General features: G+C 33.1%; 1 protein-coding gene across 10 annotated transcripts in view; it reads right to left on the bottom strand.

Annotated features, from left to right (window-relative positions):
• Window positions 1-12,275, bottom strand: part of Nbea (neurobeachin) — a 673,150-nt gene that overhangs the window by 213,397 nt on the left and 447,478 nt on the right. For all 10 annotated transcript variants that reach the window (XM_063232848.1, XM_063232849.1, XM_063232852.1 and 7 more), the window contains one exon: window positions 7,872-8,015. In XM_063232848.1, coding sequence (XP_063088918.1) covers window positions 7,872-8,015 — 144 coding nt within the window. The remainder of the gene's footprint in view (window positions 1-7,871; window positions 8,016-12,275) is intronic.

The raw sequence follows: 12,275 nt of genomic DNA, 5'->3' as shown, positions 1-12,275 counted from the left end.
TACCTAGGGAGCTTCCTAACAGAATTCTTTCTTTCTTCTATATTTTTGTCAGTTTTAATTCACATAACTCATTTTCTCTGGGTTTCAGTTCTTGGAGTAGGTAAAGAGTGCATGAGTGTGAGTAAGTAATATGTGTATATATAAATGTGTGTAAATGATTATTAATCCACATTTAAAAATTGCATGCTAACACTTATTTCCTATGTTGCTATCTTCCTATCCTAAATAACTATTCAAAACACATTATAATCCATTGACCATAAAGCAGTTTTTCTGTGATAAAGAACAATTTTTGATTAAGAGTAATAGTGGTATTTTGACTGTATAAATGGGAATCTTAAAAGACATTTAGTGAAAATGACACATTTAGTGGAGATTGGTAGGGAAACCTTTAAGACTTTTTTCATGGTTCCCAAATATATAGCATAGAGTTGCTGCCCTTAAGGAGAAAGAAAACAAGTGGAAAAACCTGATCAATATGAGGTTTTATGTGGTAAATTTTTTGTTTTTGTTTTTGGTTTTTTTGAGACAGGGTCTCATTATGCAGTTCAAGTTGGCCTTGGGCTCACTTTGTAACCCAGGCTGGTCTCAAACTTGCAAATTATTTTTCTACCTCGGCTTTCCAAATGCTGGGATTACAGGAGTACACCACCATGCTCCATTTAATAATCTAGTCTGTTTTTTTTTTTTTTTTTCTTTGATACCAGAGATTGAACTCATGACCTCTGGCCCTTATGTGGTATCAGTAAGAAAGATATAATCCAAATGTTCTGGACTCACAAAAAAAAGACAAAACAGTAAGTATTGAGATGCAAGTGGAGAAACTAGAACTCTCATATATTACTGAACGCATTGGCCATTTCCTAAACTATTTTCTCAAAATGTTAGAGTTACTCTTTGATTCATCAAGTTTCCTCTTCTGTATATACTCAAGATAAATCAAAATTTATGTTCACATAAAGCCTGTGAAATTATTACTCATACCAATCAAAAGGTGAAAACAAGGGAGCTGCAGTGGAAGAACAGGCAAATGGTAGAAGGATAGTCAAAAGGTACACAGTTTCTTTTTTTTTTTTCTAATCGGTACCGGGGATTGAATTCACTACTGCCTGCTTGCAAGGCAGGCGCTTATGCTGCTGAGCTAAATCCCCAGACCCGGTACACAGTTTCTTAAGGGGTGATGAAATGTTATAAAATTCATTTTGGTTGTGGTTGTGAACTGTGAATATGCTAAAAAGCATTGATTTATATATTGTATGTAAGTCAATTTTATGGCATGTAAATTATGTATCAATAAAGCTGTTTCTTAAATGTTAAAACTGTTATGGAAATTACATGATTGGTTAGTGAGTATTTCATGGTGTTTTAAAACATGGCGGACAGATAACAGCAACTACCGGAGGCTCTCTGAAAGACTCGGCTCAGAAGCCAGGAATGGTGCGGACTAAGGAGACATAAGCAGGTGGAGATATGCTCCGCTGACTCAGGAACGAACTGGGCTGAGAGAAACCAACTTGGAATGCATTCCTGGTGCTAAAACAGGAACAGAAAAGCCTCGGTGTGGAGGCTGGACCCCGCGCCATTGTAAGCCGCGATTTGGGTTTCCCGCCGCACGGCGGCTGGCTGCCTCTACAGTGGCTCGGCAAGGAGAGAGACGCGCAGAAGCTCTGAGAACAGAAATCTGCGAACGGCAGGGAGGCGTGCACTGACTTGTGGTGAGGTGAGTGAGAGAAGCTGACACTCTACCACAGTTTGACTCCAGCGGAGGACTTTCTGGGTCCGAGCAGTCCTGCGGGAGCGGGGCGCGGTGGCGACTCCAGCCACACATCCCCCTCTCGGGCGGGATTGGTGAAAAGTGCCTGGCCTGCGTGACGCTGCCGGCGGACCTGGTAGACTGTCCCAACCCAGATCCCAGAGCCTGACGGTGGCCGGGAGGGGAGACGCGTAGGCTGCCTGGTCCGTAACTCCCTGTTGCGCAGCGGTGAGTGGGAACACCTAACTGGCGCAATTCGATCAGGCTGTGGCTGACTGGGAGAGAAGCTGGGCCTCTTATATAAGCTTGCATATATAAGGAACAGAGAAGAAGAGGCAGCATGGGAAGAGGCAGCAACAAGAAAGTCTCCTCGGCCCCCAATTCTGAGAAACAGGCAATAGCAGACACCGCACCAATACACATAAGGCACCATATAGAGAGCCTCATAGACCAATTCAGGAATGAAGTTATCAACGACCTGAAGCTAGAAGTATGCAGAATAGTTAGAGAAATGCTAAGTACCACCCAAGAAAAAACAGGTGATGGAATGGAAGAACAGAAAAAAAGGGGAGAATTGTTTGATGGAGAAAACAGAGAAAGCATAGAATACGTGAAGCAGGTTCAAAGGGACTACCAAGATACTAAGAAGTCTATCGAAGACTGGCATAACAGCTTGAAAGAAACTAAGGACAGACTATCTGAACTGGAGGGCAGACTTGTAATATGGGAGAATGAAATGAAAAACTTCTTAAAAATAACAAAGAAACAAACAGCAATAATACAAAGACAAGAAGATGATAAGAGGATCCATAACTTAAGGATTAAGAACATAAAAGAAGAAGTAGGGATGCAAACAAGTGAACTACAAAAGCTACTCACAGAAATAATCCAGGAGAATTTTCCTAATTTAGCAAAAGGTAAAGATACTCAGATGTATGAGGCATACAGGACCCCAGCTACCTACAACCCAAACAGAGCAACACCCAGGCATATAATAATAAAAATTCCAGAAATTCAATACAAGAACAGAATATTAAAAGCTGTAAGAGACAAGAAACAGACCACTTACAAGGGAACACCCATCAGAATTACAGCAGATTTCTCTGCACAAACCATCAAATCACGAAGAGCATGGGGGGAAATAATTCAAGCATTGAAAGATAATAATCTCCAGCCAAGATTGAGATATCCTGCACAACTGTCCCTGGAAATTGATGGAAAAACAAGGTGCTTCCAGGATAAAGAGGAACTGGGGGAATTTGCAACCACCAATTCAACTCTACAGAAAGTATTGCAGGATATTCTAAAAAAAGAAAAATACAAAGAACCCAGAAATAGTGGCGGGGAGGCCACAACAAATGGAGCAGAGAACAAAATGAAGAAGACAAACTGACAGCTACTGACAGAAAAAGAGCTTAACAGAAATGAGGCAGAGAAGATTGGATGATAGGAACAGCTATTTTGGAGAAAATGACATCTTAATAGATAATACTGATTTAGTATCATCTTGTTTTGAAGTCTCATCTAGCTTTTGTCCTTCTGTCTCCAATGGTCTAAATAGGCTGTATCTTATTGGATTTTATTATGTACGATAGTATAAGCAAAAACCTTTTAAAGACAAGGAGATTATACAGAAACCATTGTTCATTTTCTGTTAGTCGATTCTAAATACTCTGTAATGCTGTCATTCTCTTGAATGGTTTTACATTGTTTTGATATACTTAATGCTACAGTATACGAAGTTGTACTCAAGGATTTCAAAGAAAGAAACAATATGGTAACTACTTTTAGGTTAGGATTATCTGGTGGTGAAACACTATTCTGCTTAAATGGTTATGTTTTGATCTGCGCTGTTTCGTTGTTATGCCCTCTTTTATCTCAATCTCCACTCCATTATTTACTTTTTTATCTTTATCCTTTTAATTAAAGGAAAAAAATAGCAGGATATATTATAGTAACCCATTTTGACTTTTCATTACCTTGATTCAAAGCCCTGTATTACTCTCACCATCTGGTTTTTAACTGATGTTCCCCTATTCTGTTTTGCTGGATAGTATCAGGTTCGAAAGTTTAGGCATCAGCTGTGAAGATAATGAGATTCATTATGACGCCCATTCTTGTTGACTTTTATCTACTTTTGAAGACCTACAATGTCTCCAATGTTTTGGTTTTGTCGGTTTTATTCTTTACTGTTTTGTTCAATTGTATTATAACTAACGATATAGGCAATTCTATTAGAGATAGCGGGAGGCATTATAGTAACCATTGTTGATCACCTTGTATTATGTTTTTACATTATCTATTATGTCCGCCCTTTTGACTTGACCAATTCTGTTCTGTTATGTCGCATTTGGTTTTACTCTCTTCCAAAAAAGTAATAAGAACAGTGGGAGCAATGAAACCCAAAATGTGTAATAGTCATGGTACAAAAGAGAGGAAAAGAAAGTGCTCCAAACTATATAACTGCATGTATATTTAAGTGTATAAGATAGAAAATGATATCACAGAGTTTTATTGGATCAATGAACAGAACTGTTTGCAGTATCATTGATGGAATGTCCACTTTACAAGCTTTAATTTTGTGACTTGAACAATTATTTCTAAGATGACAATATGTAATCCATTAACTAGTGATTTCCTACTGTTCATTTTTTTTCTGTAAATCTGTATAACTTGTACTCTTTCCCTGCTTTTTTTTTTTCTTTTCTCCTTAAATAAAATTAAAAAAAAAAATAAAATAAAATAAAAAAAAAAAAAAATAAAACAGGTCTTAAAATGCATAGTGCTTTTGATAGGAAGATATGGACAGAAAGGATCAGGCGGAGGAAGAAATTTGGATACTAGGACTATGGAAAATGTTTTAAGTTAATGGATATTAAACAAATACATAAACTGTTGGTGACATTTTATACATATAAACAACAAAATAGAGAATTGTAATTTATATAATTGGTAAGAAAGCATAAAAGACTATCATTCTCATCATCATCATTAACTTAAAACTCTTTAAATTAGTATAGTTAATAGCTTTTGGAAGTAACAATAAGGAAATCTATATAAATTCCAATTCCGTAAGGTAAAATGTCTATTGTGACTCAGTGTATGTGACACCCTAAAAGAAATGAAATAATTTCACAATGGGGCACAATTCTGTCAGTAAAATTAAATTATTCACTTGCTTATTCACATAAATTTGAGTGAATCTTAAATTTCAGTTAGTAGTTATTTGAAGAAATAGCTTGCTAAATTTCATCTTAAAATAAATGAGGGAGATTTTCAATTAAAATCAGGCAAGTATAACAATTCAAGATTTAAGTAAAGTATAATTAGTAAACTGGGATCTTTAGGTACATATGGAATCGAAGGTTCTAAATTTGCTTTGGTGAATCACTAAAAAAAGTAAATTAATTTACATGTTATTAACATAATAACTGGCATATTTCTATATTAAATCATAATAGCCATTTGTACAATACATAATAACTTGACTAATTACTAATCACACATATTTAACTTGCCTCTTGAGATGAACAGAAAGGGAACTAAAAGTGAAACAAAACTGTGTGACATTTATGACATTTAAAGCTACAGAACTTGGTGGAACATTTTATCTTTATTTATTTATTTAATTTATTTCTTTTTCTTTTTTGGGGGGGTACTGGGGATTGAACTCATGACCTCATGCTTGCCAGGCAGGCACTAATGCAGCTGAGCTAAATCCCCAGCCAACATTTTATCTTTATTAAAACTAGCAGTTTCCAAAAGAACAGAAAAAATAGGAGAAAGAGTCAGTATTTAAATAAAGTTCTGATAAAAGCACTAGCTATCTACTAGATTTTTAAGAAAATTATCAGAATGATTTGGGCAACATGTAGACTCTCTAAAAAATAAAGCTAGAATTAATTATTATGCATTTATATATATATATATATATATATATATATATATATACATACATACATATATACATATATATAGTAAGTATAATATAATGGAGCCAGTATATGGAACTATAAAAAGAGATGGCCTAGTATTTGCACCATTTGAGAATACTTTTTAAGTATACACACCTACACATCGATGCACACATTTAAAGGTGCCGTTTGATGTTTTACATATACCCAAGTACTGTAAGGAAATATATTTTAGTTTTATACACTTCTTAAGCTTATGCATGTTAGTATATCTCTTTTAATTTTCACTTTATCTTAACTTCTGAAACTGGTGACAGTAATAGTTTCTACCTCACAGGGACATGCAAAGGTTATATGGGTTCTGTACACAGCCATCTGAACACTGTTTCCTAGAAAGACGTGCTAGCTATGACTCTGTTTCCTCTTTTTCTTAGAAATGAAAATGATCTTATATTTTAAACCAGAAAAACAAAATTAATATTAACTACATTTGTATAGTTCCTCAGTTCTCTAAACTAATTAGCACACTTTTTTCTGTTTGAATTTAACTTGACTATTATATTACATACCAAAAATATTAATGTATGGTCTTACCTGTGTGTTATGTAATCAAAACAGGATTTTTGTGAGAGGAGGAAAACAAAATGGGCTAATCAGCAGGTTCATGTTTAATATTATTGCTATAGTGTATTTGGTGTATTTTCCACATAAAATCTAAAACCTAAAAATAATTATTTGTGTATTTTTGATGGCACAATTCTTCTATTAATCATGAGCAAGTTATTCATTAATTCATGAACAGTTAAGAATGTAATTTTCATATTCAGGTAGATAATTTGTATTTTATATAATATTTCTAAAATATCAGATAAATATGAGATTATATCAGTTAAAATCTGGTATACAGATTTTAAAATCTCTTGGATTTTAATTTTTATCTAGATTTTCTGTAATGGTGATGTTTTCTTTGGGACAGAGGTCTGAGCATCTCTTGGGAGGATGACCATATAGCAAATATGGGGGATTTCCTTCTATCTTCTGTTTAAAGGCAAAGGTTGTTTTCACTGCTTTGTTATGTTTGTTTGCTGTATTTAATACTCTCTTTCAATTGGTTTTATAATGTTCTGTTTTTGGTTTGATTTTGCTATCCCTAATTGACTGGACAACTATTGTGAAGATAACGAGATATACCATAGTACCTATTACTACCATCCCAGGATCCTGCTGTGAAGTTCTGTACCAATTTCACTGCATTGTCTCAGTTGGCTTTGTTCTGTCTTGTCTTTTTGTATTTTTACTATCTTCAGAGTAAAATTAAAAAAAAAAAGTGGGAGAATAAGAGGCCATTTCCACTTTCCTGTTAACAGTAACATCTGTTTGGTAAAAACAAATCTGTAATTGGTAGACAAAAAGAATCACTGAAGGCTTTTATATAGCCATGTTCCTGTAAATAGGAGTACAATTTTGCAAACAGGAAGATAAACATAATTCCGATCTTCTTTACAATGTTGTGTGGGTTGAAAATACATAACTGAGTCACTTTTAAAGACTTAGCAGCAGGGATTTTAACTCAACATCTAGTATATTATTTTATAGAGTGGTTGTTGGAGTTTGGCAAATGCTCTGAAATTGTATGAGCCTTGTTACAAGTGACTGCTTCCATCATATTCTCAAGGTAGTCTGGGACAAAAGGTTACCAGCCAACCCCTTTGTCCAGTCATACCCCATCTGCCCACTGCTGATGCTATCCTCAAGTGACCTCAGATTAGCACCTAGACAAGGTGACCTGAGGGTGGCAGGGGAAGAATGTCTTCTAGTGATGGATCAGCACTGTGGGAGTGACTCTGAAGAGTGACCATGGGGCAAAATGGCAGTTTCATGACCACCTGGCTGAACAGGCCATTCTTCATAGCTGTTAGCAGTAGGGACGTAAGTAAGTCCTAATTTCCAATGATAAAGGCATTTGTATGTGTATTGTATAAACTTATACATTATTTCCCCTATATACAAATAACATAGAAAATCTGTAAGTAAATTATACATTTGTTTGAGGTATTCTCTTCAATCCTAGAATGAGATAATTATTCATGTGATTGATCACTATGACTACCTGCACACACTTGTTCACCAGGAGAGAAGTTCTGAATTCAGTAACTTTTGTGGGCTTATCACAACAAACAGAACAAAAATGTTGAGAAATTTACCTGCAAGATTGTCGATTTCTTTCTCCTGGAGCAGACTGACTGCATCATCGTCACCTTCCAGCATGAGTTCAGTTTCTGCATTTTGGTTCACTATTGCTTGACTTCTGAAAGCTTTTTTTGACTTTACCACATCTTCTTCAGTGCCTAATCAGAATAAAGATATAATTTAGGTCACTGTGATTGTTTTTTTCAGTGAGTATTAGAAATAACTTTATTACTTTTTAACTTTTATTACTATCTTGCCGTGATATGCTGCATTATTACTTTATAATAAAAGAACATTTTCAACTTCTTCATCTTGTTTGGTTTTCTGTGAGAAAGGAGGGATTTAATCACCTCTTTGTTTTACAGACGGGGAAACAGGCTGATAAAAGCTCCATGAGTTGTCAGGGGACTGATAATTCAGATTTCTTTTGTTTGTTTGTCTTTTTCCTTTTTATCCATATCAGGGATCGAACTCACCACTGCCTGCTTGCAAGGCAGGCGCTTATGCCGCTGAGCTAAATCCCCAGCCGATAATTCAAATTTTAAGATCAGTGCATATTCTACAAAAAGTCTGTACCACACCATAAACTCAAGTTTCTGATTTATAAAATCATAATTTTACATAACTATACTTTTGTATGAATTAACTAAATAGATGAGCTGGTTTTTTTTTAAGTAGGTGAGATAGGCCTGAAGATAAAAAAAAAAAAAGCATTTAAACTGAAGAAAAAACAGATGGTCATTTGAGAGCCACAGAAAGACAGAGTTAGGAATGATACAGAAACATAATTCACAATAGCTGATTCTTTAGCAATTAATAAATGATGCCTACATTTTGCTGTAGAGAAAAATACAAAAACTAAAATCCTACTTGCCCTTTAAAATTCACTTTTTCTTCAGGTCACTCTCTTAACCAAATGACTTGTATTTTCATAGTTTTTACATTATATATATGTGTATATATATATATGTATATATATATATATATATATGAATATATATATTCAGTTTTTCATCTGCTCTCTCACTAGGCTGAGATGTCATTACTGAAGCCTCCTGTCTGGCCCCTAACAGGTGTATTACAAACATGTGGTGAACTCAAGTTTAACCTCCAACCTCATTTCCTTCTCTAATTTCTTAAGGTAAATTTGTTCTCTCTTTCCCTTACGTGCTCACCACACCTCATAAATCCTGCTGCTGAAGTACTTATGGGCACTGTAATTGCATATTTATCTCCAGGACAGCCTGGCAGAACTTTAACCATTAGAAACGTGTTTGTCTCTGTATTCTCAGTTCTTAGCACAATGCCTTTAAACAGACATTTCAGTTACTGCTGGATATTTCTAAGCCTTAAATTCTCAAGAATGCTTAGAGTCTTACTGATTTAATTCAGTTTGGAGAAAATTGATGAAAGTTTATGCAGTTTCATGAAAGGAAATCAGTTTTTTGCATAAGAATCAATAAAGCTGTTTTAAGTATGAATCAGACCAATAAAGCACATTTTGCTCGTCATAATCATGAGTTAAAAAAAAAAGGCTTTACACTATTTTTGTTTTGAAAATAAAAAATCTACCATTAGAGAAAATTTAGTAGCAAGCTGAGCTCTGATGTGTATATCAAACTTTCAATTTTATCTCTTCTAGTTTTAAAGCAGTAAAACAATAACATCTTTAAAAGATACATAGTAAATAAGTCCATATCAACACACGGATCTTATCCCTATTGAAGAGTCATCAATTTGAAGCTCACTGAACTTCCCGATTTTATGGTATTACAACAAACATTTATCTAAATTAAAGCATATGAGATCTAAAGGTGCTTTTCAATCACAGTATCTTTTATGAATTAGAGTTTCATTCATCAAAATTACAGGCAAAAGAAGTAAGGTTTCAGAGGGCTGTCTCATTACAAGGCTTGTAAACACTGTCCTTAGAAAGAATTGGTTTATCACCCAACAAATCAAAATCTGATTGGAAAGAGAATTTATGTAAGATCATCCATCTTCAGAAGACATGTTAGACTGAGTGCACTTCTTGGCCTCTTTAGCCATTCATCAAAAAATTAACAAGCAAATACCACAAACCACCAGGATGCCATTGATTTTAAAATATTAATTATGTAGAAAGCTAGAGATGATAGAAATCCATGTTTGCTTGCTATGAAAACAATAAAATGGCATAAATTTTAGGGGAAAATTAATTTATAGAGTAATCAGGTCAAATCCAAAGTTAATATTTTGTGTCATGATACAAATAAATACATAAAAGGATTCTATATATAGTCTTATTAGTAAAGACATCTATTTAGAGAAGCTCTGAATGTAAAAATGCTACATAATATGTAGTACTGCATTACTTTACCCTAAATTCTCTCACATAAAATTTCTTTTAATACTAGGGATTTGTATGAAACAAACTACTTTTAGAAGTGAGTAGGAGAACTAAAATGTTTCTAGTATTATATTCTAGCATTACTATTAGACTGCTTAACCTTTCTTGGGTCAAAAAGCATTATCATTGTTCATTTTGTAGTCATATTTAGGGAATCTCTTAGTAAACCTTAATTTCAACTGTGTCAGGTATCATATGAAGTGGTAACATGTTTGCTGACTAAGCACGTGAAACAAACATAATTCACTTATTCATTTTACATTTCGTTACTTAATTTCTTTTTTATGTCCTTTGTGATCTCATAAATGAGAACTATGTGATTTGCCATTCTTCATTGTTTTTTCCAATATCCACTAGGAACATATCTTTTAAAAAATCCACACTATACATAGAGAGATATATAGATATATGTATATAGATCTATATAAATAGATATCGATATATATAGATATTGATGTAGTGGATATATATATATATATATATATATATGTATACACATATACTTGATATAGACATTTTTCATCTTTGGAAGGAAATCTTTGAAGGCAAGTTGGCAGAACAGAATTTTAATTTTACCTAAATGTGTGATCTAAAAATTCTAATGTTTCTCAACATCTAAAAAATCAGTTTCATGACATTCAAAGCAGAAATTACTTTCAATACACATGATTTTACAATATTTAGTTGTCAATGCATTTTGACAAAGTCCACCCTTACGAAAGTAAGACAAAATACTGAAATCACAAATAAAACAAAACAAAAAGCCAGCAACAAAAACACAAAAAATCTAAAATTTTCAAACCTACTTGTTATGAAAAAGAAGCATTCATGAAACAAATACTTTAAAAAGTGTTAAAGATTATCTTTTGCTCTTTAAAATTATAAGTCAGTGTAACATACCTTTTCTGATCATACATTTAGTAATTACAAATGATATTCATATTCCATGAATATGAAAAGATTTAAAGATAAATATACAATTCAGCTACTTATATTAGGTATGATGACAGGATTTTATGTAATAATATGTGTGAATCAGTCTATTACTGATACATTTACAATTTTGAAAATTTTGAAAAAAAGATGAAAGAATGATTTACTGAGAAACCTTTTGTTCAAAAACTTTATGCTGACCTTACTATATTTGTTAGGTAAAATAAGCTACATATATTGAATATACGTTGCTATAACAATTCTTTACTATCACATAAATTTTTTTATGTCTAAGTCATTTAAGGTCTAAATTTAATGTTATGTTTGATCTTATGACATACAAAGTATTTCCTTGATAAACAAACATAAATGATGATGATCTGAAAGACTACTTTTCCATTTAACATTAAGTGACAAAAAAAGCATTTTCTTTGAAGAGTAAGATTCTTTAAAAAAAAAAAGCTTTCGGTTAAAAATCACAAAGGTAAAAACTGTTAATGATATTGGTTACAGTACTAAATTAAAAACAAATGACTAGCAATGTTAAATATCTTATTTTCTTTTATACATAAGGCTGTATCAGAAGTTTCATTTTATTCATAAGATAGTCATCATCTGAAAGGAAGTGTTTCCATAAATGAAATTGTTTCTGTTATAACAGCCTGTTTTTATTTGTTGTTGAAAACACAACTTAAATAAAAATCTGTGTAGTTACTAAGGAAATTCAATTCACATAGATATAAAATTATAGATTCAGACATCAAATTCCCCCATTCTTAGTTGTGTTTTAGTCTAAATGCATTGAATCCAATCAAAATTTCTATTTTGGTTTCTTTTTTTGAATGAGAATATACTGAATAATCCAAAACAGATTTAAAAACCCAAGATACCAGCTTTAAATTTACGATCAACTTGATTCAGAAATGGCAATCCTTATCGGAATCAGTAATTTATAAAATTTAGGACCCATTTTAGCACATCATTATGTTACATGAAACCAGATTGTAGTATCCTTTTTATCAAAAAGGAACTTGCACACACAATCTATTTATTTTAAATTAGACAAAACATATATTCTCAGGTAGGCTGAAAGATG

Source organism: Cavia porcellus, unplaced genomic scaffold (assembly GCF_034190915.1).
Source record: "Cavia porcellus strain 051 isolate PalLab524CR breed Dunkin Hartley unplaced genomic scaffold, mCavPor4.1 scaffold_21, whole genome shotgun sequence".
Taxonomy (NCBI): domain Eukaryota; kingdom Metazoa; phylum Chordata; class Mammalia; order Rodentia; family Caviidae; genus Cavia; species Cavia porcellus.
Note: the sequence above shows the minus strand (reverse complement) of the source record. Positions and strands in the feature narration are given on the sequence as shown.